The sequence below is a fragment of the Acinonyx jubatus genome, chromosome E1, assembly GCF_027475565.1.
Source record: "Acinonyx jubatus isolate Ajub_Pintada_27869175 chromosome E1, VMU_Ajub_asm_v1.0, whole genome shotgun sequence".
Lineage (NCBI taxonomy): Eukaryota > Metazoa > Chordata > Mammalia > Carnivora > Felidae > Acinonyx > Acinonyx jubatus.
Window position 1 is genome coordinate 3,371,239 of NC_069397.1, and position 26,182 is coordinate 3,397,420.

A 26,182-nucleotide genomic window follows, 5' to 3' on the forward strand; every position below is an offset into this window, starting at 1 on the left:
CATCCTACAAGGCCCACTTGGGCTGTCCAGGTTCCCGAGGCACCGGGGACGTGGGGGCCCTGCTCTCTGCTGTTCTCTGGGGATGGGGCAGGCCTGTTTCCCTTGCTGTGTCTGCCACTGGCCGGGGAGGAAACACCTGGATGTGAGAGAGACAGTCTGGAGGAGGCGGGGAGGAGAGCATTGTTCTGGGGGGAGGGCAGGGAGCCCGGGAGGAGTCTGACGGGGCGTGGGTGTAGACCAGGAAACCCCTGGGGGCCAGATTCACGCCCACCATGTCGGCCAAGAAGCAGGTCCTGGTGAGGGACTATGTGGCAGTGTGGCTGGGCTGGTGGCACTTGGTGCCGGACTGCCTGGATCCCAGTCTTCTCTCTGGTTGTCACAACTTGGGCTGCCTGCTTAGAACCTTTGTGCCTCAGTCTCCCTGTCTTTAGAGGAGAGCTAGGCATAGCACCTGCCTCGTCGGATTACTGCAAGGACGAAATAAGATGATCCTCGGGGCGCCCGGGGGGCTCGGTCGGTGGAGCATCTGACTCTTGGTTTCGGCTCAGGTCACGATCTCACGGTTCGTGAGTTCAAGCCCCGCGTCGGGCTCTGGGCTGACAGCTCAGAGCCTGGAGCCTGCTTCACATTCTGTGTCTCCCTCTCTCTCTGCCCCTTCCCTGCTTATGCTGTGTGTGTGTCTCTCTCTCAAAATAAATAAATAAACATTTAAAAACTGACCCTCTATGAACTCTTCTCTTCAGCAGCCAAATGGACTCACCAGCTGTGTTTCCCGGTAAAACCCCCTGCTTTGCACCTGCTCTCCTGCTATGGGTTTGCACACTTTGTTCTCAACCGGGATGCCTGCTGCCTCACCTCTGCACACAGACCCTCCCTGCCGCTCAAGGCTCGGGTGCGGCCTCCTGTAAAGCCCCCTGGAGCCCCTGCCCCGAGGTCACCTGCGTACGTGCCTCCGCTCGCCTCGGGACCTTGCGCACTTTGCTTTCTGTTGGTCACTTACTTGTGCTGTGTCTTAAGGCCCCACCAGCTGGCCAACTTCTTGAGCACCGGGACCTGGCCTTGCTCGGCCTCTGGCCCCGACTGCACAGCTAGAAGACGCTCGATCGTGCGTGTGGACAGAAACAACCGGACCAGCATGATCGCCACCTGGCTCCCCAGGAGGGACAGACACATGATGTCCCAGAAGGGGTGTAGACGGGACCAGAAGGCCGACTCGGGGGCCAGTGCCTTGCTCACCTGCCCTGTTGTCTTTGGCAAGACGCCGCATCTCTCTGAGCTATAAAACGGGCATTAAAATACGTATCCAGCCCACCTCTGGCGGCACACGAGAGTGCGGTGGGACAATGCGTGTGCTCTCCTGCCCCAGGCGTGTGTAACCAGTTATAATATCGATACTTACAGGATCCAGAGAAGAAAGGAGGGGTCCCCTCGCCGGGTCCTGGGTGAAAGGATCTTAACTTGGCAGAGTGATCCTGGGGGCCACCGCCTCTGGTAACCCTTCTCAGCAAGGCTGGGCCTCACGTACAGAAGAGCCAGGGGCGTCTCGGCCCCTCCAGGGCTCCCTGCCTTCCTCCTCCTTCCTCCTGGCCCCTCCACCTGCTCTGCCCGGATCTGCCTCTCCCAGCTTCCTCCCTGGACACCTTACCCCAGCCAGCACCTACCTGAGCTCGGCTGGAGCTCGGTTCCCTAAGTCTTTCTGCCGACTGGCTCCCCACCGTCTGTGCAGGGAGGCTGCCGGCTCCAGAGAACCCGATGGCTCAGAGGGGCTCCAACGGGTGTCTCTGGTCCCCGCTGCAGCCTGCAGATCTGCAGAGAAAGGCCCAGTGTGGCACAGGCCCAACTCTGTCCCTCCTCTTCCTTCCCCTTCCCCGTGGCCCTCAAAGCTCCTCCCAGAACACATCCTGCTGTGAGGCTGCTTTCTGCAGAAGCTTTGTGGTCCCCCGGGGTCACTGGAGGCTCTTCCTTTCGATGGGGCAGGAGGGGGGAGCCTCCATAGAGTCCCCCTGTGGTGCTGACTGGGCTGTGATGCCAGGGACCCTGAGCTCCCTCCAGAGCTCCAGACACGCCAGCCGCCATCCACGCCCGGAGACTGGCAGCCAGAGGGCCACCTAGCACTTTCAGTTCAAGGTGCATGAACCGAGCCTTCCTCCCCCGCCCCCACCAAGCCCACCTGTCTGCTCCTCACCTCAGAATCAGAAACTTGGGGGGGCATCCTCAACGCCTCCCTCTCTCTCCCCTGTTCTATCTAAATGCAACCAAGTCCCATGTCATAAACTGTCCCCTTTTCCCGCCCCCACGACTGCCACCATCGCCCTCCTCCCGAGTGACCGTAGCAGCCTGATCCACAACCGCATCACAGCCAAGAGCCCCTCTCTGGTGCTGAAACACAAATCGGATCACATTACGCCCGCAGTACAGCCTTCAATGGCTCCCTGTTACCTTTAGGAGAAAGGCCAGACTCCACCTCGCAATTTGCACGGCTCCTCTTGATCCGGTGGCTCCTTGATCCCCAAGCCCAGGCTGTGACCCCTCCCAGGAGTCCTGATCGCCGGCAGTTCTGTGATGGTCCAGGTGGCCCCTGGGTTCCAGGCCTGCACGTGTGCTGTGGGCTCCCCTTCTGTCCTCCTCCTGGCTCCAGCAGAGAAGAGGAAAAACGTAGTTCAGAGAGGAAGGAGGAAAGTGGGGTGCCTGGCAGCTGGGAAAGGAGACGGGGTCCAGGACATGGTGGTCAGCGGTGTCAAAGCCTGCGGAGAGGACGCGGCTGAAGGGAGCGACAAAAGCAGCTGCTGACCTGGGCACTTAGGAGAGAGCAGCGTGGGGGAGCGGATCACCTCCAAGGTGTGGACTTGCTGGCTGGCCCGTTGTAGTCTTTCTTTTCCTCACAATTTGAAGCCAAGCAGTATTTTGGGAAATCCACACATTTCTAGACCTTCGAAAAGCTCACAGGTGCTATCAGCTGGTTTGGCCTAATGGTCAATGTCTCTGGAGAGAGACAGATCGCAGACAGCATGGCCTGAACGCCTGGATTCAGCCGTGCCTGCAACCCTCATGCCTAGATCTACTGCGGATTGTTGGACTATGGGATCCAATGAATTCTCCCTCCTCCCCTTTTTGAGTAAGACGGTTTGACTTGGATCCTGTTACTTGGGTTCCTCCTTTGCGGCCAAAGAAGTCACTGATATTTTTTTCTACAAGGGTTTGCATGGCCTCTGCTCCATCCCCCTCACTTTGCAGAAGAGCACATTTGAAAAACAGCAGCACCAAAAAAGAGCCCAGACGTTTCGATCATCTACTCCACGACTCAATCTTCCTGTTGTTTTTCTGCACCCCCTCCCGTGACTGGAGTGATAGTCTATCTCCTATCTTTGTATTTGAGTTCTTAGGTCATGTGTCTGCCCCATCTGTCCACCCTTCCCCCACAAGTTCTGGGGAAGCAGAGGCTAGGTCTAGAGAGTGCTAAGAGAATGTTTGGCTCATTAAATACAACAAATGGATGGATGGATGGATGGATAGATGGATGAGTGGATGGATGTTGGATGGGGGGATGCATAAGGGAAATGGGTAAGTCCAGGACAGGATAAAGGACCGGGGACTCTGCCCCTGCAAGTCTGGTACTCAGCAGCCAGGCAGTGTGGTGGCCACAGTGGGCAGCCTCCTCGCCTTATCAGCTTTGGCCTAACTGAATCGGAAATCACAAGTCGACGTTGTGGCTGGCTGCACCCTCCTCTTTCCACAGCTGCTGTCTCGGTTGGGTGTGGCAGCCACGGGTTGCTTGGTGACCGTGGACGGCCCCAGAGCTGTCCCCTGCAAGGATGGGCTGAGGCTTCTTCATGGGTCATGGACATCCAGGAACAGGAAAGAAGGAAGAGAAGGGAGAGACGAAAGACTGAGGGTTGCTAGCTGCCCCCTGAACCATCCTACCATCCCCAAGGCAGGGGCAGGGGTGGGGGGGGGACTGCCCCTTTGATCCCAGGGACGACTTGCCTCTTAGGGGGGGGATTCTGCTTTCCAGGTGCTGAGGCCAGGCTTCCCATCTGCACCAATGTCCCCGGAAGAGCCCTTTCAGTCCCTTCTGTTCAGGCAAACACTTCCTGTTATTTTCCCACCCATTACTATGCAGCCAAGACTTTTACACAAATTAAAATTTTAACCCGTAAACAAATTCAATGAAACCCTCCTGACACTGTGGCAGCAGAGGCACCGGCCCCGGGAGCAGGGCGCCCTGGAGGACCAAGGGTATTGGAGTCAGGTGAGATTATTGGCTTCGGATGCAAGAAGCCCAGGTCACCTGTGCCCTCGCCCCACCTTCCGGGGGAATGGTCTCAGGAGCCTCCGGCAGCAAATGCAGAATTCACCATCTTGCCCCTTTCTTTCTTTTTTAATTTTTTTAATGTTTATTTATTTTTGAGACAGAGAGAGCTGGAGCATGAACGGGGGAGGGGCAGAGAGAGAGGGAGACACAGCATCGGAAACAGGCTCCAGGCTCTGAGTGGTCAGCACAGAGCCCAACGCGGGGCTCGAACTCCCGGACCGCGAGATCGTGACCTGAGCCGAAGTCGGACGCCTAACCGACTGAGCCCCCCAGGCGCCCCACCATCTTGCCCTTTTCTAAGGAATCCACCCACAGAAAATCCTGATGAGCGAAGTAAATCTCACTGAGGATCACAGGGGCGGGGTGGGGGGAGATGGGAGAGGCATGTACGTTACACGTCTCTTAGCAAACGATTGAAAAAACCTCTGTGGGTATTTCTGTCGTCCAGACACCCTTTGTCCACACCAGGCCGCCGGTCTGGTGGGCTGGGGTGGGATCAGAAGGGCCCTTCTGCTTTGTCCTCTCTCCCCAAGTGACTCTGAGTCAGAGTCATGCATTGCTGGTTTCTCCGGCCCAGACTTTTTCACAAAGGGAAGTCCTCTCAGGGTTGGATTCCGAGAGGGGTGCCTGGGTGGCCCAGTTGGTTAAGCGTCCGGCTCTTGATTTCGGCTCAGGTCGTGATCTCACGGTTTGTGGGTTCGAGCCCTGCATCAGGCTCTGTGCTGACGGTGCTCTCTCTCTCCCCCATCCCCCCCCCCACTCGTGCTTTCTCTCAAAAATAGATAAACATTTAAAAAAAAAGGACGTGCTTTCAGAGCACTTCCAACCGCACGTGTTTTAGAAACACATCTAACTTTACGTATGTAGCTACTGTAGGAGCTAGCGCGTTCGGGAGGGGGCTCACCTAAGTGGTCGGGAGGGCGCTTGAGCCAGGGGGAGCCCAGTCCAGCTCCAGGGAGCACTGCGGGCCCAGTCCCCTGGAAGCCTGGCCCACAGTCCTCGCCTTCCATCCCTCCTCAAGGAAGACCCAGGCATCGGCGTGGCTGGTACCCACTTGACGGGCACCTCTGCTTCTAGTGGATTCCCTCCAGCCCTCACGGCCACAGCCCCGGGAAACACGGACTGCGGGACGACCTCGTGCTCTGAAGGAGTGGTTCGCCGAGCGTGGTCCCTGAACCAGCAGCATCGGTATCCCCCGGGGAGCTTGTGAGCACCTAGTAGCATCTGCTGTGGGGGCAGAGAGGGAGGAAGAATCAGGAAGAATTAGGGGGAGTTAGGATGGTGGGGGGACGATTAGTAGAAAAAGAGCTCCGGGCCCCGTCTTCCCAGTATCCTTTTCCTCTCCACCCGGTGATAATCGCTGTTGAAGGCCTGGGGTGATTGCACAAACTGATCTTCCACTGGCTTTGTTTACTTGGAGATCATGAGCGGTGTGGACCCAAGGATCAGCCGCTTTCTTTTCTTAAATTTAAGTGTCTGTATTTCCTGGTCCCAGTAACATATTGACATGGGTCAACATTCAGAGAAAAACCTGCCCACTCCCTCTCGGGCAAGCCATTTGGGGAAGAAAACGTCCCTTCCCAGGATTCTCTTGGCAGGTGCACCGGTCGCCCCTCCCAGACTCCTCTGGGGCGGGGGGAGGGGCAGGGAGACCCTGCCGTGGGGGCGGGGCCTGCTCTCCGCGCACCTCCCCTCCCCTGTTCTCTGGTGGGGGGTGGAGGAGCCTAGCTGGGGAGCAGGTCTGCAAGCTCCCCGGAACGTAAGGGGGGCGGCGTGGAGCCTCTTGAATGTATGAGATACTTAGCACAGTCGCTGTGTCTTCTCACAAAAGAATTCCCACTAGGAACAGGGACTGGCTGGCAGCTCGAGAAAGCTGGGGGCGTCAAGAAGGCTGGGGGTGACCAGGATCGTTGAGAAAACTCGAAGACTCCCTTCATTACTCATGCAAACTGCCTGGCACCCACGCGTGCACCCGTACTCACACCCGGGCGCACAGATACACCCCAAAATGGGGACCTGGCTGGGTTCTGTTGTAACATTGCTGTAGCTGCACGGGCCCCTTCTCCTGCCTGGGTCTCAGTTTCCTCCTCTGTAACCGAGGGATTGTAGCGCGCATTTGCAAGGCCCTTGCCAGCTTCCTCACCGCCCCCCCCCCCCCAACGACCCCCGACAATCCTGGTGGGTTAGGGCTGCTCCCTCCTCTCCCACCCCTCCCAACGCCCCCTCTCCAGAGGTCTCTGAGGACCCCCCCTTGAGACAGCCCTTTGGCCTGGAGTGCATTCACATAAGGCCTCCCTCCTGACTGCCTCCCCCTCCCTGCGCAGGGGAAGGCACAGACTGGCCAGGGGCCCCGCCCACCTGCTCAGACCTCAGCTTCCCTTTCCTGCTCCCCCACCCCACCCACCCCCATTGGCGGGGGTGCCTGCAGACCGTGGCTTCCATGTTGAAAGCGCCAGAGCTCCTCCAAAATTCCATTACAATGAAGCCAACCCTCTGGGATATCTGCCTAAACTTAATTTTTCTGGGCCTCAGACATGAGTGGCTTGGGGGAGTAGCATAGCTTAGTGGTTAAGAGCAGGGACTCTGGGGCCCGTGGACGTGGGCTTGAAGCCTGGCTTCCCCTTTCCCGGGTCTCTGTGACCTTGGGCAAGTTCCTTAACTTCTCTGTCTCCTTTTCTTCCTCCGTAAAATGGATATAATAGTACCCGCCTCATGGGGCTGTTGGGAGACAGAAACTTGGTAACAGAAGCATGTAGGGGTGCCTGAGTGGCTCAATCCGTTAAGCGTCTGACTTTCGGCTCAGGTCATGATCTCGCGGTTTGGGAGTTTGAGCCCCGCGTCTGGCTCTGTGCTGACAGCTGGGAGCCTGGAACCTGCTTCAGATTTTGTGTCTCCCTCTCTCTCTCTGCTCCTCTCCCACTCGCGCTCTGTCTCCCTATCTCTCTCAAAAATAAACATTAAAAAAAAAAAGTATGTAACGCACATGGGTAGTGCTTGGCGGGTATACATACAATAAGTGCTATAAAGTGTTGACTGATAGGGGCGCCTGGGTGGCTCGCTCAGTCGGTTAAGCGTCCGACTTCGGCTCAGGTCACGATCTCACGGTCCGTGAGTTCGAGCCCCGCGTGGGGCTCTGTGCTGACAGCTCAGAGCCTGGAGCCTGCTTCAGATTTTCTCTCTCTCTCTCTCTCTCTCTCTCTCTCTCTCTCTCTCTCTGCCCCTCCCCCACTTGCTCTCTCTCTCTCTCCCCCTTAAAAATAAATATTAAAAAATATTAAAAAAAAAAAGTGTTCGCTGATACCTCCCTTTGTGCTCACTTGACATCCAGTGGCGATTTCCGGGCCAGATTGCCATGACCACGAGGCTGGGCCTTCCTGCCCTAAATTTCTGCGAGTCCCCTGAATGGGCACTGTTTCTTCCCACTCACCCTGTGCCAGAGGCACACGTGTGGTCACAGTCGCCTTTCCAGGGACCACACGCTCAGGGCTGCTGGGTGTTATGGACTGAATGTTTGTGTCCATCCAAAATTCGTGTGTTGACCCTCCAACGTGACGGTCATCGGGAGGTGGGGACTTTCGGAGGTAATTGGGGTTGGAGGACGTCGTAAGGAGGGTGGAGCCCCAGCGTCCCAAGGGGAGGAAGAGACACTAGACAGGCAGAGGCACCGTGGGAAGGTGAACGTGTGCAAAGCGGGAAGTGGGCTCTCACCAGACACGGAATCTGCCAGCACCTTGATCTTGGATGTCACAGCCTCCAGACTGGGAGAAATGAGTGTCTGTTGTTTAAGCAGCCCCACTCTATGGGCGGCCTGAGCAGCCTGAGACACAGGGGGACTGTGTTGTGGTCTGAGCCAGGATGCAGGTGCACCTGCTGCAAGGAACAGAGAAATAAAGTGGCACAGGTAGGGGACAGTCTGGCACCTGCCTGTCTCTGCCCCCAGAGGGATGGGGAGGACACCCTCTTCCAGGAGAGCCGGCTTCCTTTACCCTGATTTTACTGGCGGGGGGGGGGGGGGTTGAGGCCATAGAGGCATTCAGAGATGGGAAGGGAGAGAGAAGCCCCCAGTACTGGACCCCAGAGCTCTCTGTCTTTCAGTAATAAATAAATGTTAAAAATTTAAAAAAAAACACAAAAAAACTAAACTAAATGATCAAGCAATTGTGCTCCTTGGTGTTTACCCAAAGGAGCTGAAAACATATGTCCACACAAAAACCAGCACATAAATGTTTACATCAGCTTTATTCATAATTGCCAAACATTGCCATTAACCAAGATGTCCTCCAGACTGTGAGTAAAGAAATGAACTTGGGTACATCAGTAAAATGGAATATTATTTGGCAACAAAAGGAAATGAGCTGTGAAGCCATGAAAAGACAAGGAGGAACCTTAAATCCATATTGCTAAGCGAATGAAGCCAATCTGAAAAGGCTGGTGACGGTACAGTTCCAACTATACGATATTCTGAAATATGTATGAAGTATGGAGGCAACAACAACAAAATATAATTGGTTGCCAGTCTAATTAAGAAAATAATGGTTTGGGGGGCGCCTCGATGGCTCAGTTGGTTAAGCGTCCAACTCTTGGTTTCAGCTCTGGTCATGATCTGACCAGGTTTCGTGAGTTTGGACCCCATGTCGGGCTCTGTGGTGGCAGCACGTTGCCAGCTTAGGATTCTCTCTCTCCCTCTCTCTATGCCCTTTTCCTACTTGCACTGTCTCTGTCTCTCAAAATAAATAAATAAACTTTAAAAATTAATGGCTTCAATTTCTTTAACATATATTTAAAACCATTAAAAAAGAATGGTTTCAATTTCTTTAACATATATTTGCCTAACTGGGAAATCCATTTCTTTCACAGTGTTATTTCTGAGAAACTTCTCCATCTTATCCAAATCGCCAAATTTATTGGTCAATGTGTAGTATCCTTTCATTATATTTTTAGCGCGCATAGGATCTGTAGAGACGTCCTCTTTTTCACACACGATATTGCTGATTTGTTCGCTAGAGCCTTATCCACTAGTACATTGCTTTCCTAATTCATAGATTTCTGCTTTTACACTTCCTTTTTCCTACTTGAGGATTTATACCTTTCTTTCTGTATCTTCTTGAGATGAAGATACTCCCTTTGGCTTCAATCATTTGAAATTTGATACTCTACTTGTGCTCGAAATAATGTGAGTTCTGTTGCTGGGCGGTATTCTATTTCAACAAGATCAAACGTGTAAATTGTGTTGTCCAGACCCTCCGTATCTCTATTCTTTCTTGTCTGTTTTTCTTAAGCCACTGAGAGAAGTGTGATAAAATCCTTCATTCTGGTTGTGGAGGCATTAATTCCGTCAATTTTTGCTTTACAGTTTACGTTGATGTTATTGCATGCATACAGATTTATGATCATGATAACTTCATTGGATTGACTTTTTGACCTTTATAAACTGTCCCTCCTCATTATTTTTTAAAATGCTTCTTGCCTTAAAATCTCTGTCTGACATTAGAATAACAACACCGTTTTGATCTTTTGCTTTCAGACTTTGTATACTTAACATGTGTCTCTTGTGAGCAGCGTATAATTCAAAAAAAAAATTGAACAAGTCTAGATTGAATTTTTTCCAGCATTTTAAAGATGTCATTTCATTGTCTTCTGGCTTCCAATGTTTCTGTTGAGAAGGGAGCTGTTTGTTGATCCTTTGAAGATAAAATATACCCCCCCCCCCCCACTGCTGCCTTTGGTTGTCTTTAAGATTCTCACATTACCTTTTTCTTCCCCAGGAGTCTTACAATGAGGTGCCTGTGTGTTTCATGTGTGTGTGTGTGTGTGTGTTTGGGTTTTGTTTGCTTTTTGCTTTTTGAAAACTACACTCCAGGGGCACCTGGGTGGTTCAGGTGGTTAAGCACCCAACTTTGGCTCAGGTCACAATCTCACAAGTTTGTGGGTTCAAGCCCTGTGTCGGGCTCTGCCCTGACAGTGAGGAACCTGCTTGGGATCTCCTCTCTCCCTCTCTCTCCACTCACATTTTTCTCTCCCTCTCAAAATAAACTTAAAAAAAAAATTGAAAAACCAAAACTCCAGCCTTTATGGGATTTCACCAGTTCTTTCATTAACCTTTCTCTGTTTCTGGATCCAATCCAGGGTACCACATTGCATTTAGTGTTCAGGTTCCCTTTCTCCTTGCTCTAGGAGTTTCTCGGTCCTACCTTATCTTCATGACCTCCTGGAAGGGTACTAGTCAGATTAGCCCATAGAGGAAGGTCCCACAGTCTGGGTTTGTCTGGTATTCTCCTCGCGACTAGAATGGGGCTATGGGACTTTGGAAGGAGTATCAGAAGTGAAGTCCCGGCCTCCAGATGGAGTGAGGGCTGCTGAGTTTATTGGGATCCCTGGGTTAATGGGTGTCGTGGATTTGGGCCGATTTAATTTGGGCAGCACAGACACCTCCCAGGCCGTTAGGGGAGCCCCACCTGGATCAAGGGATCCCTGGATGTCCCGTGGATGCATGTTGGGTGTGTTAGGCGTGTTTTATTGTTTGCAGTAGCTAGCTGGGGCAAACCTAGAGCATCTCATGGTTCCTTCTTCCTCCCTCCCCGGGGGTTAGGCCGTGAGCCTGATGCCTACGTATTCCTCCCAAATGACAGGTGTCTTCCCGCGACCAGCGATGAGCTCACCTCCTTCCTCTCAGCAGGATGAGGCTTCAACGGAACAGCGTCAGAGAAAATGACAGCACAAATACATTTTCTCCACCTCCAAAAAGCTACACGCAACAGCCCCCCAAGAAACCTGATCGTTGCTGCCTGTGAAGCGGTTTATGCAAACGAAGCAAGTTAATCGGCGTGCGGCGAGATAACCACGGGTCATCGCGTACAAGACTAACCAAGTTTTATTCGAAAATAATATTAAACTGTTTTCATTCTTGGATATCTGTTTATCCTGTAGTAGAACTTGTTCATGCAACAACAAACTATCAAGGGTATACGGTCGGCTACTCTCTGGAGCCTGGAACATGGACAGGTGGCTGGTTGGGGGCAGGTGGCGGGGGCGGGGGGGACAGCTCTGTTCACTTCCATCAGGCTGTCTTGGCTGGCGTTTCAGGGGCTCCCGCAAGCCCACCAGCTTTGGAGCGGGTGAAGCAGGAGGAGGCAACGGAGGGGCTCTGGGCGGGATACAGTCACCTTCCTCCACCCCCACGGTCCAAATCCCGCTCCTCAGCCCTGCCCTCCACCCCATGACCCTAGCGCGCACTTGCTTCCTTCCAAACCGCTCCCACCTGGCGGCTTGAACATATTTGGCTCTCGTGTTCTGCCACCCCCTCCCCCCCGCCCTGCCCCCAGCCAGGCACGAAGCCCCGCAAAGCCAGGCTCTTGATCTACCCGCTCTGGGATCTCGCCCAGGCACCAGAACGGTGCCCGTGAACCTTCTGGGCTGCAAGACTCCGCACATAATGTGCACCAGCCTGAGGAGTGACACGGGAGCGGGGATCACGGGGTCCCATCTGGGAGAGAAGTCGGCAAAGGCTGGGGACTCCCGTGCCACCCTCCTCTTGTCCCCGCCAAGGTCGTTCCTCCTTTGGAGAGTAAAACTGACCCCTCCCCACCTCCTAGTCTTGGTCCTGCTTCAATGATGAATCGGAAAGGCGTGAATGAGGACTGTCCCAGGGGCCATGAGAGTGTCCCAGCGCCACACAAGGGGAGTCGGCGCCTAAGGGTGAGGCTGCTAATCTTTCCTGAGCACTGGCCATGAGCCAGCCACGGGCCAGGCACCTTGTGGACAATTTCTTTTCAACCCCCGAAGGTCGAAGGTCGTAGAGCCGAGGAGGTGGAGGCTGGAAGAGGCTAATTAACTTCCTTCTGGTCATTCAGCTAGAAGGTAATCGAGCTGCTCCTGAATCTGTGCCTGTCCTGTCCCCCCAGCTCTCAGACCCAGAAAGGGGCTCGCAAGAGAATGTCTTCTATGTCCTGACAGCAGGCAGGTAAAGGATTAGTGCTGTTTTTCAGAATACCCGGGGAATTTGGGTGCGTGCGTGTGTGTGAGAGAGAGAGAGAGAGAGAGAGAAGTGGGGGTGGGGTACTGAAGGTCCGGAAAGGAATTCTTATCCTTGTTTCTCCCACCTGAACCGCAGAGTAGAGGGCACTCTGAACCACAGATATAAAGGCTTCCCCAAGTCTTTGACAAAGTGAGGGGGGGCCTGGCCAACGTTGGGAGAGGAGGCCTAAGCCACACCCCAGAGCACCAGAGGCTCAGATCTTTCCAGAAAGGATCCCAGACCACACTAGTGGCTGGTGCCTTTGGAAGTCAGCCCCTCCATCCCTCTCCTGTCTACGTGAGGGATCTGAGGGGCTGCGTGGCCAGCCGCGCCCTCCCTCATCCCTGTGTCCTTCCTAAACAGAGCCCCGAGGACCCAGAAACCGCCAAGCCCCTGCCAGCCGCAGGGACCCACAGCAGGACCCAATGCGACAGAGGGCCGTTCAGTTCCCCACAGGGAGCGAGACCCTCACGGCCGCCCCCCTTGCATGGGGAGGGGCTCCGAGGAGGCTTCCCCGCCCGCTGGTGAGGGCCCCACTAAGGCAGAGCTCCGCTGAACGTCATGATTGGCAGGCAGAGGAGGGAGCAGAGGTCGGGCACGGCCTGGGCTGGCTGGTCGGGGGTCCTCTGGGGTTGGGGGCGGAGGCCGCTCTTCTCCGGCTTGTAGCAGGGCGAGACCTCACACCTGTGGGGCAGGCGGGAGGTAAGGGCAGCCCCCACCTCCGCATCCCTGCAGCTCCTTCCGGGGTCCCAGGGGGTGGTGCAGGAGTGCGCCCCTTCCCTGGACGCCCCCTTCCTACCGGACCACACTCTGCACGATCTTCCTCTCGTCCTGGTCCAGACACACCGCGAAGGAGCAGCCGTTGGAGCCGATGATCTGTATCTTGTCCACTTTGATCTGTGACGTGCTGATCTGGAAGCAAGGCCCCCGTCAGCCCCGATCGCCGGCCCCCTCGAACTCCAGCCCTCGGCAGCTCTGTCCCTCGGGCCTGTCCCCAAGCCCGGCAGCAGCTCTCAGGGGCTGACGGCCTCCATCAGGCCCTGCCTCCTCCCCGGCCTCCACCCTCCCCGAGTCTGGAAGAAACAAGCCCCGCCCCCCCCCCCCCCCCCCCCCCCCGACAAAGCCCATTGCCCCCCTCGCGAGGCCCGGGGTCCCTGACACGGGAGCCTTTGCACGCAGACACGTCCTCCCACAGGGCCCTCCTTCCTCCCCTGATACCCACGGAGTGCGCACCCCAAACCACACCCCATCCATTCGCGCATGCGCACATACTCAGGCACTGCACAAGCCCGGGCCGTGGCCGCGGGCCACGTGGCTGCTAAGAGAGGGGTGCCCTTACCTGGTTGAAGCCCTTCTTGGACTTGGGGTTCTGCCTCTTCACCACTTCGGTCAGGTTTAGCGTCAGGGCCTCCATGCTGGAGTCTGAGGGGCAGGGGGCGGCTCAGGCCAGGCTCGGGGCCCCGCCCCCCGCCACCTGCACCCCGCCGCCCGCTCACCTAGCTCCTCCGGCTTCCGGCAGGCCTTGCTGAGGTTCACGGACGTGCACACCTTCTCCATGCTGCTCCAGCGGCTTCGGCCACTGATGGCCCCCTGGGAACACAGCGGGGCCGCACCCTCTCAGCCGGGGTCCCCCGGGGCCCGCTACCTGCTCTCGGAAGAGGTGGCTCCAGACCCACCGGTGGCACGCGTTCACCCGAGTCTGCTAGCTCGTGCACCAAGAGCTGTCTGACCCCGTATAGACCTCGACGACTCCAAGAAGGAGCGTCGGGTGCCCGGCCTGGTCCACGGATGGGAGGGCTCCAGAGCTCAGAGCATCCCAGAGGGTTATCTCCGTGACGGCTGAGCCCCAAGGGAGGAGGAGAGGGGCCCACCGGCATGAGGTCCCGGCCAGAGCCAGGCTGGAGCCCCGCCTTGGGGTCTGGACGTCTCTTTCACCGGGACCTCCGCATTGCCAGATGCAAGTGCGTTTCTCAGTCCTCGGCTCCCCTGACTTCATAGGAGCGTCTGGCTGTGCTCACGGCTGTCTGCACCCCCCGCCTCGCCCACCTGCCCCTGGCCGGGGCCTGTCTGCCTGCCATCACACGGCACGGGGCTCGGGGTGCCTCCTCCTGGCCCCCCACTCTCCGCCCCACTAGTCTCTCTAAGCACGAGCCTCCCGTGCTCCTTCCCCGAGGCCACCTACACACCCAGCTCCCCCCTGCACCTGAGGCCAGGCCCATCCGTGCCACTGCACTTCTCCCTTCCTCCTGTCTCTCAAGGGCACCCACACCCGACCTGCCCCCAACTCACGGCCTCCCCGCACTGGACCTGGGCCGCTTCTGGTCCCGGAACACTGAGAGCCAGGAGTTTGCGCCTCCCGTTTTCTGATCCGCCCCTACGCCCTGCTGCTCACAGAGCCCACCCCCCCCCCCCCATGCAGGCCACTCCCATTTCCCCCCCGGACAACCAACTCCGGAGCCTCCTAACTGGCCTTCCCGCATCCCCTGCGGACCCCTCCAAACCGAGGGAGCTTCCAGACCTCAAATCTAATCATGGCACACATCCCCCAGCCCCACCCCCAACTTGAGCCCCTTCAAAGGGTGTCCACGGCTCTTGGGACAAGGACAAAAATCAAGGCCCTTGGTATTGTGGCCCTGCCAGCTCCTTTAGCCTCACCCATGCACCGTCTCTGCTCTGGCCCCTCTGGCCTGCCTCAGTGCCCTGTGATGACATGTTCCCTCTCACCGCAGGACCTTTGCACATGCCGTTCTCTCTGCCTGGAGAGCATATCCCTCTCTCCTTAGCCTAATTAACTAACTCCTCGTTTTCTTTCCAGTGCTGACTCAATGTCCCTTCTCAGGGAAGCCTTGTGTAGCCTTCCTGACCAGGTTGAATGATCCTCTTAAAGGTTCTCAGGGGACCATGAACCTCTCCTTCACCTGTCACAGTTGTAATTATGTATCATGTGGGATCATCTAAGCAATATCTACCGCTCCCTCTAGACTGTAAGCACTTGACTCTTGGGAATCCCCCGGTCTGGGACATGGGAGGTATTCCCCAAACACCCAACATACAGTGCTCTGTTAGTCCGTCCTTCCTGCCCGCTTCCTTGGCCGCCACACGTAAGTGGCCTCAGCATCACTGTCCCATCAACCCTTTTACTGCCTTGTCACCCCTCCCCGCTCTTTGATACTCTCCTGGCCATTTCTGTTTCCTGTCTTGCTCCTCCAGGCAAGTCGCAGAGAAGGCCTAGCCTTCTCTGCTCACCACTGTCTCCCCTCCCCAGCAGAGCTCAGCATGAGTAGGGGCTAAATGAGTATCTTTCGAATGGCGAAAGTTAAGAAAGAAGGAAGGAAAGAGGGTGGGGGGGGGTGTCCCCACTTTGAAGTCAAGGTTCTCGTGGCCTGTACCCCGGGTGTGATGCTCAGAGACCCATGCCACTCCTCCCACCTGCACCCCACAAATCCTATGGTTCCCTTCTGACACGGGTCCCAGCTCCCACACACCCCGCGGGGCACCCCAGCCCTGCAGACCCTGGGCTCTCCCTCTGGACACTGCACCCTTGCCCCTCTCACCCTCAGCCCTGCAGCTGGGAGCTGCTGAGCACATCTGGGGGGTGGGGGCGGGGGGGTGGGGGGAGAGAACACTGGAGGGGAGAAGGATGTCCACCCCCTCCCCTTCTCCCCGCTGAAAGACTGGGGCCCAGGAACACAGGGGGCTGCCTCTGGGTGAAGCAGGGGCAGGAGCAGGCCCGGGCCCCCAGCACCGGCCTCACCTTGCTGTAAATAATCTGTAGTGTTAGAGGGATGGCCTCCCGGTCACCATCGATGCCCAGGCGCTTGCTGCCAGGACCTGTAACACACAGACAGACCGTCACTCCCACTCGTCTCGGGGGGCCCCTCGCCGACCCCGTGTCCCCCCTGGCACCCAGGCGGCACCCACCGGAAGCCTTGATGGCACGTGTGGCGGCAGAGTGACCCAGCTCCAGGGAGTGGAGGAAGATCTCTGTCATCTTCTCCCCGGTGACGAAGGTCAGCTGCAGAGAGCAGGGGCGGCATCAGAGGGCAGCCCCCGCCCCCCTCTGCTCGAGGCAGCAGGCTGCAAGGGCAGGGGGCGGGGGGGGGGGGGGGGCGCCGGCGGCGGGGGGCGGGGCTCACCTCCGTCTGATAGACCTGCAGCAACACGGGCCGGGCGGCGAAACGGCAGTAGTAGAGCAGCATGTCCGCCAGGATGGGCAGCTGGGCAGAGGAGCCGTCCAGGGGCCGGGATTCAGCCTTCAGAGACTGCTGCGGGTGGGGGGCGGAGCCAGAGTGGCAGGTGGCCGGCAGGACACAGAATGCTCCGGGGGGGTGGGGACACCCACAGCCCAGCCTCCGTCCCACCCTTCCTGCTCAATTCCAAGGACCTCCTGGTCCTCCCTGGAGGCTCCAGGCTGGATCCCCCCAACCCCAAACCAGGGGGCCTCCAGCAGGTGCCCCCACTCCCCCCGCCCCGCGGGGGCCACCGACCTGGCACAGGACCTCCGGCGGCAGGTGCATGAGACCCAGCACGTTGCGCTCGTACCAGGGGTCGAGCATGCCGAGGTAGTGGGAGATATCATTGGTGCTCTCCAGCTCCTGGGGGAGGGTCCAGGGTCAGTCCCTGCGCCGCGGCCCTGCGAACCCCCCACGCCCTCCGCGGCCCCAAGCGGAGCCTCCCCCCACCGGCCCTGAGAGGAGTCTAACAGCTTTTAGTCTACGTCACGCGGCGAAGGGCCGCCCCCAAGCGCAGGGCGGGGGCCGCTCCTGGGAGCGAGGCTCGCGCAGAACGAGGTGCCCCTCGAGGCACAGGCGATGGATGGCGCCCACTCTGCGCCCCCACGGCGCGTGGCGCGGGGCTGGGGACGTACTGCAGGGCTGGGTTGCCTGGGGGAGTCCGCGGGGAGTGGGGGCGTCTGGCTCGCAGGGCTGGGGCAGGCGCCGGAGCCCCGCTTGACGGGCACGTAGAAGAACTGGAGTTTGAACAACCGCGTGAGGAGGGGACGGTTGTTCTCCAGCCGCCTGGCAGAGGAAGAAGGTGGTAAGAAGCGGGGACCCTAAGAGCCCTAAGCCCGCAGCCCGGCCCCCCCCCACCCCCCCGTCCCGGCGCCCGCACCCCCGCCCCCGCTCTCACCGCAGATTGCTGTAGGCCCGAGCCACCTTCCCCGAAATGCGATCGGAGCCGAAGACCACGACGCGGAGCGTGGACGCCTTGGGGTCCTCATCCCCGCTCAGGAAGGGGCGCCGGCGCTGGTGGCGGGAGGCGGGGGCCAGGAGCCAGCTGGGCAGCTGGGCGCTGAGCTTGGGCTGCGGCAGAGAGCGGGAGCGCTGGGGCCGGGAGGCCGGCGGCGGGGCCGCAACGTCCAGGGGGCCGCAGAGGCTCCCCGCCCGCCGCAGGGGCAGGGCTGCGTCCGCGCCGCCCTCCGCGCCCCGGGAGTCCCGCCGCAGCACCAGCTGGCTCGTGCTCTTGAACAGTTTATAGATCCTGTTGAACTTCTGCCCCGGCCGGCGGTGGAGCCGGCGCCCCTGGCCGCCAGGCCTCTTGGGCCACTCCGAGGAGGAGCTGTCCTCGCTGTCCTCCACGTAGCCGCTGTCCACGCCGTCCGAGAGGCCTGACACGAAGGAGGTCAGCAGCTGGCGGGACAGGGTGGGCCCTGAGGCCTGGGGCGAGGCAAGGGACAGGGTGGAGTCGTGGAAGACCGCAGAGCTGGTGGAGAGCAGGGAGTCCCTCTGGGCGCAACGCCCTTCCGTTTCCAAGTCGTCGTCGTCGTCGTCGTCGTCGTCCTCCTCCTCCTCCTCCTCCTCGTCCCCCAGGATCCCTGGCTGGAGCAGCTCCTGTTCTTGGAGCAGGATTTCCTGCAGGACGTCTGCAAGGGGAGGCACCGTCTGGGTGTCTGGGCCCTTGCAAGGCCTCTCGCACACCCTGGGGACGGGCGACAGGCTCAGGCCGACTGGCCCGGAGGAGAAGAGGGCGGAAGGGAGGTTAAAGGCCAGCCCGGGACTTCAGCGCTTCCCCCTGCTCTGCTCAGCTGGCGGGGCCGGTGGGAGGCGGGTGCACAGACCCGGGAACAGGAAGCGCCCTGGCCGCTTTGGGGGACGGGAGCGGGCGGGAGCGAGGGCCCCAACCGGGGGCTCACCGAAGCTGTCCTGGTTCCAGTTGTAGGTGTGGCACCTGGCCACCGGGATGGGGATGGTGCAGAGTTTGCCGGGTTTGGCCGTGTCTGTAACGACAGGGGGACAGGCGGTGAGGGCTGCAAGGGTCTCAGACAAGACGCCAGCATGGGCCACACGAGACTCAGTGGGAAGCTGGGACACCTGGCTCGCAGCCCGAGGACCCTCCGTTCAAGCAGCCCAGGTAGGTGCCAGGCCTTTTTACAGGCTGTGCGGATGCGGCCAACTCAGCCTCCGAGCCTCCCCTGACAGGGCCCGAACGGGAGCACAAGCGCACTGTCTCATCGGGCGTGGGTGACAGAAGACCGTGTCCCTTCTCCTGGAAGGGGCGGAGCTGCAGAAAGGATGTTTTCTAGGCTCCTTGGGGGCGAGGCGTGGCCTCCAAAGGGACCCGTGAGGACTGCATCCTTCTGCGTGATCTCTGGTGGGAAAACGAAGCCGCCCGCCCCCAGGTAGCACTCTCTTTCTCTCTTGCCACGGCCGGCCAGCCCTAACACCAGGGTAACGACAGCCGGGGGTCCCCGAAGGACTCTATGGAGCAGACCCACCGGCCGGCTGGGATGCTCACTTGGCCGTGGGGAAGACGCGCCCAGCTCTCCCAAGAGCCTCACCTAAGACACCAGGGAAGCCGGCTTTCTCTCCCACCGCCTGCAGCTTGGTCCTGAGCCACTGCCGGGCCTCGGCCGCGTCCCCGATGCTGGACGCCAGCTCCTGTGCCTCCGCGGTCTCCGTGAAGATGTCTTCCAGCTCGGCCAGGCTCTTGGACTGAAACCCCAGGGGCAGACGGGCTTGCTGCCGAACCACAGCTCGCCGGTCCCACTCCTCCAGGTCCTGGGGTCTCACCGATGGCAGCACCCACCAGCCTCCTCCCTGCCTCGTCACCCACCTGCACTCACAGCTGGCCAGGGAGCCGGGCCTCCTGCCCGGGGCTCCTCTTCTCGAGACACGGGCGCCAGAGAAAGGCCCAGACCAGGGCCAGAGCACCGCCAACTTGGGCGGGCGGGGAGTGCTAGTCCCGAGCTCATCGCTGCGGCCCAGAGAGGGGAAGGGGCCGGGCTGGTACGGGTGGGGGAGGCCGGCGTACCCGGGAGATGGCAGCACCAGGACAGAGCCAGAGAGGGACTCCGCTCTGATGGGAGGGGAGTGATGCTAAATAAACCCCAGGGGCCCCGGGGCACATACCTGCAGCCTGCAGTGCAGGCCTGGGAGGTCGCAGTGGGCCCCGAAGGTGGCCTGGAAGGCGTGAAGGAGCAGCGTGGTGTAGGCGCTGTGGGGCGAGTGGCCGGGTGCACTCAGCCTATTGGCCACGGCGAGGAACTCGGCCTGAACCTCCACCGGGTTCAACAACAGCACGGTGCTGGGGACACAGAGACGGTGCTGTGGGGAGGGCAGCACAGCCACGCACCTCACGTCTGGCGTCTGGCGGTCCTCAGAGCTCGCCTGGCAGGGCCTGCGGCCAGGAGCCGGGCCGGGGGCTCAAGGGTCCCAGTTCCAAGGGGAAAGCTTACGGTCTGCTTTTGATAGTTTGCAGCCAGTATTTTCAAAGACCCTTTGCAAGTGGAACTTCTTCTTGAACTTGGGAGAGCCACCTCCCAGGGTCTCACGGGGATGGGAGGGGAGCGTGTGCCTAGCCACCTGTGCGTGTCCTGTCGCCTGACCCTGGGCTCCGAGCCGGCATTTACGTTTGCTCGTCATGGAAAATCTCAGCCACACCCAAGCGAACCCTCAAGGTGTCAGTCACTCAGTTAACAGTTAACCGCAGGTGACTGCTCTCACTTCACCCGCACCAACCGCCCGCCGCTGCATTTTCTCCAAGTGTGTTGGAGCCATCCCGGTTGTCCCAGCTGTAGATGTTTCAGGATGGCCTGCCCGCACGGCTCCCGTCCTCACTGGCCTGCGTGGTGTTTAAACCCGGCGCAGAGAAGCAGGTGCCGTTGGGACCGGGCTCTGCCAGAGCACCCATCGTGCAAGGGGGAAACTAATGTCAGTTTCTCTGTTGGTAAGGAGAAGGGGGCAGGCCTGCATGAGTGACTGGGCCACCCTCCTTCACTGAGCGCTTGATCACTCCTTCCAGAGACCCGTGCTGAGTCCTCGGATGGGACCAGCCGGGCACACGCTCTCTCCGCCCGCTTGTTCCCTCCTGCCGACGGCGAGACCACCACTCTGTTCTAAGCTCCTCCTGCTAACCTCTTTGGGCCCCAGATCTGACAAATCCCTTTCTCCAGGGGCCGATGTGACACTTGGACATCATAGTATGCTTTACTTCCCGCAGTGCCCGGAGCTCGGTAAGTGCAGAGGGGTTGGTGATCAGCCCCGGGTAAGCGTTGTTTACTCACGACACGGAAGCATTTTTGTATCCTTTCTGCCTCTCCCAAAGCCTGCCTCGAGCTTGTTTTGTCTGTTTTTATTAGAAGGAACTCATAGGTGTTTGCTCTACGGTGTGAATGTGCAGTGAGCCCCTGGCGCTGGGGGTGAGAGGGCCGGGGTCTCTGGGCTCTCGAGCATTCGGGTGAAACGGCAGCCACATGCTTGGCCGGCCGGGACCCGTGAGTGGATAATGGAATCATTCTGGGGGATCACAATCACAGCTGCCTTTTAAATAAAATAGAATAGACTGAGACACAGCCCATCCTAGGGGGTAGGGGTGAGTTTCACTTTTTAACATTTATTTATTTTTGAGACAGAGCATGAACGGGGGAGGAGCAGAGAGAGAGGGAGACACAGAATCGGAAGCAGGCTCCAGGCTCTGAGCCATCAGCCCACAGACTGACATGGCGCTCGAACTCATGGACCACGAGATCGTGACCTGAGCTGAAGTCGGATGCTCAACCGACTGAGTCACCCAGGCGCCTTGTGAGTTTCACTTTTTAAAGCTTGTTTCAGTGTGTGTGTGTGTGTGTGTGTGTGTGTGTGTGTGTGTGTGTGTACAGCAGGCTTCCATATAAAATGCATTTTTTTTAGGGGCGCCCAGCTGGCTCAGTTAGTGGAGCACAGCACTCTTGATCTCAGGGTTGTGAGTTTGAGCCCCACGTTGGGTGTGGAGATGACTTAAAAATAAATAAATAAATAAATAAATAAATAAATAAATAAATAAATAAAATGCATTTTTTTTATGGTAGGTCCTAGTCAAAATGGTTTGGAAAATGCTATGCTATTTATTAATATTTTTAAAAGTGTATTTATTTTGAGAGAGAGAGAAACAGAGACAGAATTCCAAGCAGGCTCCGTGCTGTCAGTGCAGAGCCCGACGCGGGGCTCGAACTCTTGGAACCGTGAGATCATGACCTGAGCCGAGATCAAGAGTCAGACACTTGACCGACTGAGCCACCCAGGTGCCCTGGAAAATGTTATTTTAGTAACAGGAGGAAATACATCGTAGAAAGCTCGTGGGCTTTTGAGTAAGACCGAGGTTTAAATCCTGGCTCAGACACTCAGTAGCTGTGTGACCTTCGGGAAGTCACTTGGCCTCTCTGACCTCCAGTTTCCTCATCTGAAAACGGGGGGTAGAGCGAGGTTATCCTTGCCCTGTACCTGGCATGATTGATGCGGGTGGTTTTTAATGTTTGTTTTGTTTTTAAGTCTCAGAGCTGTTTAGCAATCTGAGGAAAGCCTCTCAGCCCAGAGAAACAAACCTATGTACCAAACATCACCAGCTATCCCAAGGGGTTCCTGGTCCTCTTGAAGGCTTTGTTGGTGGCTGGGGATTTGGGGGTGCAGTGATGGAGGGAAAGCCAGATGCACGGGGGGGGTGGCATGGGTGTGGGAATGTGGGACCCCCCTCGAGAGCACTCACACGGTAGAACTGCGGTGACTCCTGATGGACAGGCCCTGCTCGGCCCTCACCAGCCGCTGGTAGGAGATTCCTGTTGCCAAAACAAACAAGAGTCGGTAGGTTTATCGTGCCTTGCTGTGACCCCACGCTGGCCAAGGAAGTCGGGGGCCTGGGGACGAGACTCAGGCCCCGTGCAGATCCGCTCCTCTGAGACGGTGGGCACAGGGTCCGAGGCTGCGAGGCGGCCGGCCTGCTGTCACCTAGGAGTTCTCTGGCCATCTGGAGGCACGGGGGCCCTCCCAAGAGTGTGCAGGCCCCCAGCTGGGTCTCCAATGGCCCTCCGCGCCCCTGCCTGGCTTCCCACGGGCTCTTAGGACAGGTGGGTCTCCCTGACCCTGTCCCTCCCAGGCTGGGTCCTGTCCCTGCCCCTGGCCACAACACCCCCACCCCCAAGCCTTTCTCTCCAGCCTCATCTGCCTCATCAGCCCAAAGTCTCTCCTTTTCTCCTGCGACCTGACCCAGGTCCGCGGCTGGAAAACAGAGCCTTGAGAGTAAGGATTCGGTTGTGTATCCAGCACAGTAAGGTTAAACAACACTGGCCCTCCTCACCGACAAGGGCACCAGAAGCAGGGGCTGGGATTCAGGGGGGTAGGCAGCCTCAAGGGGGCCCCTGTCAGGGGGCAAGGCCCCTCTGCGACTGGGTGTGGGCCGGGAGGAGGAAGGCAATCCCCCTGGATAGGTGCAAAGCCAAGACCGGGGTCAGAGACAGCTGTAAACAGAAAGGCCACGATTTTTGTGTCATCAATGGTGGAAAGTTACTAGTTCATGCTATTCTAATTTAGGACCTAACTGTTTTGATTTGGGGCCTTTTGTTTGATGTTTCTCTTCGGTAACTGTCACATGTTCAGAGGTTGAAGTTATGCTTATTTTGATGGGAAAGTCCCTGAAACGGAGGCTACTGCCATCGGGACCTGGGACACCATCTGGTGGCCACTTGGGTGAGTAACAGAGGCCAGCTCCCCTCCTGGCCCCCTGCAGGCCCCCCAGTGAAATGCTGTAGTGGAGACATCACTCACCCCCCGACAGTACCCCCCCCCCCCACCCCGACCTCAGAACACACAGCCAAGTGAGGTCTCTTGACCCTTCCGTACACATTCCTTTTGCTATGGAAGAAAGCTCAAAGGCCTTGCATGCATACAAGGAGCCCCTGAGCAAGCCCCACCTGGTTTCACGGAGTCACCGGGACTCAGGTCCTTGGTTCGTTCTACAGAGAGTCTGGAGGAACCCACGGAGATGCCTGCGGGATGCCCTCCAGCTCTGCAGGGCCACCAGGCCTGGGGGGAGTGAGGCGTGGTGACCCTGCTGCCCCAGCCGGTGGTCTCCGCCCCCCGACAGGCCCAGTCCGGCTCCACCGGGCCACACTTACTCGTGGGTCACACATGGCGGGGACCTGTTCGCATCTCCCCAACACACTTCCCTCTTCTTCACCAAAGGGCACAGGTTGATAGATCACATTTTCTGACCTCCCTTGCAGGTGTTGGGTGGGGGCTTCTGGAAGACCCCATTTTGCAACCTCCCTTTCCTCCTTTCTGTTAACTGGAATGGGGACATGATGGCCACAGCTCCTGCGGTCATTAGACCAAGAAGTGACACCGAGGGCAATGTTTCCTGCTAAGGATGGTGAAACAGAAAAAAGAAATGATTCTGGAATGTTCAGCCCTGTGCCAACCCTGGGCTGCCTTCCACTGGGATTTTTTTTTTTTTTAATGTAAGAAAAAAAAAATAAACCCCTTTGAGTTGCCACAACTATTATTCTGGGGTTTCTGTTTTGGGCAACCAGCTTACTTCTAACTCATCACGCCCTGTGGTTTCTGGAACAGCTGCTCCCTCCTTTCCCAACATCTCTCCCCCGTGACTCTGTGATACAAGAAGTCTATCTTTGGCCATGATGTTGTCTTTCGGTTCCAGGATCCTATCCAGAGTCCCACACTGCCTGTAGCCTAGCCTCCTCTACCCTGTAATGGTTCCTCAGTTTCTCCTGGGACACCTGTGCATTTGGGGGTGAGATGTTCTGTGACTAAAACCCCCACCCGCTAGTCAACGATGTTTGACTTTGCTTCAAGGAATCTATGCCTTTTATTCCATCATCAGGGACTTAAAAAAAGTATGAAATATAAATGTCTATGATCACTAAGATCCCAAGGGAGACTTACTGCCACTGAAGAATATTCAGAATTCACCTGCTACCAGTTGATGGGCAGAGGTGATCGAGCCCAGGTTTGTACCTGCTTTGATAGAAGGTCAAAGGCAGCAGGAGAAATGGCCCAGGGAGGAAAGTGCTTACAAAACGGTGGCTGGGATGGGGCACCTGGGCGGCTCAGTCGGTGAAGCGTCCGACTTTGGCTCAGGTCATGATCTCGTGGTCACAGGTTCAAGCCCCACATCGGGCTCTGTGCTGACAGCTCAGAGCCTGGAGCTTGCTTCTGATTCTGTGTCTCCCTCTCTCTCTGCCCCTCCCCTGCTCGTGTGCTGTTTCTCTCTCTCTCAAAAGTAAATACACATTAAAAAAAAAATGGCAGCTGGGACAGCCCAGGATTTTCCAGTCACGCACAATGGTCTGCCTGTGCCTCTTGGCATAGAAATAGCTCTATGCAGATGTGAGAATGCATTGCTGGCATCGAAGGATATGGTTTTGGGAATCAAACAGACATAGCTTCAAGAGAGTAGAGCTCTTGTCAGCTACGTGAGCGTAGGCAATGTCTGGAGTTCAGGTTCATCCTCTGGAAGGTGGGAATAATAGTAAATACCCAGGTCGGGGTGGGGGGGAGGTTCCTGAGGATGAGACCAATCCAACCATCGCCATCATCATCATCACCATCGACAATGATGGTCCTACTTTTTTTTAGTGTTGATTTATTTTGAGAGAGAGAGAGAATGTTCTTGAGCAGGGGAGGGGCAGAGAGAGAGGGAGAGAGAGAGAATTGCAAGCAGGCTCCGAGCTGTCTGTGCAGAGCCCGACACGGGGCTCGATCCCACGACCTGTGAGATCATGACCTGAGCCAAAACCAAGAATCAGACGCTGAACCGACTGAGCCTGAGCCACCCGGGCGCCCCACGATCCTACTTTTGACCGGGAGGCTCAGAGAGCTCCCGTCACCTGTCCGAGGAAACCAGCTAGTAAGTGACAAAGCGTAGGTCATACCACAGCCCGCCCATGTTCCTCCTTCCCTCACACCCGACTTTACAGCAAGAAACATGAAACTTCTGAGTCTCCGTTTTCTCAGGTCTGACGTGGGAATAGTACTACTCTTCCCTGCACCCCCTAGGGCTGTGATCGGGGGAAGGGAGGTGCAGCCACCGAGGTCTGTGGGCTTTGAAAGCTGCACAGTGACTCACACATATGATGCCCCCTGTCGCCCCTCGGGATTACAGATACATTCTTTGCAGGCGAGCGGTGTGGTCTACACAGCTGGCGGGGGCTTGGAGTAAATATTTGACAAACATGTGGGCTGAATCCAAGGGGCTGCGGTGGGCAGGACCCGGTGGCACTGACGTGAGGTTTCCTGCCACCCCCAGAGTGGAGGCAGCCAGGCCACCCTATTGGGGTGGAGTCAGGAAGAAGGGGGAGGCCCGAAGGCTTGATAACCTGCCCACTTCCTCCACCACCCAGCCACATCAAAGCAGGATCGGCTGTTTCACTCATCGCCATGGCAACTGGCTCCATACGGCTCCTTGGGTGAAGGGCCCATGGTCCCGTCATCTTCTCCCCGTAACCTGATCAGGACCTGTCTCTCAAGGTACCGCTGCCCCATCCTTACTGTCCCCAGCAATGTGAGATCCACGGAGGCCAGCATTCACCTTCAAATTGCTCTAAGGGAGGAGGCATTATTATACTCCCATTTTACAGATGAGGTTAA

General features: G+C 57.5%; 2 protein-coding genes across 6 annotated transcripts in view; both read right to left on the minus strand.

The window, feature by feature from the left end:
• The window catches only part of PIK3R6 (phosphoinositide-3-kinase regulatory subunit 6), a 57,382-nt gene extending 55,481 nt beyond the window's left edge, over window positions 1-1,901 (minus strand). Inside the window, exon 1 of the mRNA XM_027047700.2 lies at window positions 1,662-1,901. The gene's annotated coding sequence lies outside the window, so the exon portion shown is untranslated. The remainder of the gene's footprint in view (window positions 1-1,661) is intronic.
• A 9,264-nt stretch (window positions 1,902-11,165) lies between these two features.
• PIK3R5 (phosphoinositide-3-kinase regulatory subunit 5) overlaps window positions 11,166-26,182 on the minus strand; it is a 69,826-nt gene continuing 54,809 nt past the window's right edge. For 4 of the 5 annotated variants that reach the window (XM_027047687.2, XM_053211567.1, XM_053211566.1 and 1 more), the window contains 14 exons: window positions 22,287-22,356; window positions 19,676-19,850; window positions 19,105-19,258; window positions 18,460-18,543; window positions 17,457-18,189; window positions 17,194-17,344; window positions 16,814-16,921; window positions 16,463-16,591; window positions 16,248-16,341; window positions 16,081-16,157; window positions 13,823-13,916; window positions 13,666-13,748; window positions 13,126-13,238; window positions 11,166-13,010 (listed from right to left, as the gene is read on the minus strand). In XM_027047687.2, coding sequence (XP_026903488.1) covers window positions 12,863-13,010; window positions 13,126-13,238; window positions 13,666-13,748; window positions 13,823-13,916; window positions 16,081-16,157; window positions 16,248-16,341; window positions 16,463-16,591; window positions 16,814-16,921; window positions 17,194-17,344; window positions 17,457-18,189; window positions 18,460-18,543; window positions 19,105-19,258; window positions 19,676-19,850; window positions 22,287-22,356 — 2,213 coding nt within the window. In that variant the 3' untranslated portion in view covers window positions 11,166-12,862. The remainder of the gene's footprint in view (window positions 13,011-13,125; window positions 13,239-13,665; window positions 13,749-13,822; window positions 13,917-16,080; window positions 16,158-16,247; window positions 16,342-16,462; window positions 16,592-16,813; window positions 16,922-17,193; window positions 17,345-17,456; window positions 18,190-18,459; window positions 18,544-19,104; window positions 19,259-19,675; window positions 19,851-22,286; window positions 22,357-26,182) is intronic. The other variant, XM_027047691.2, reaches the window with a different exon arrangement.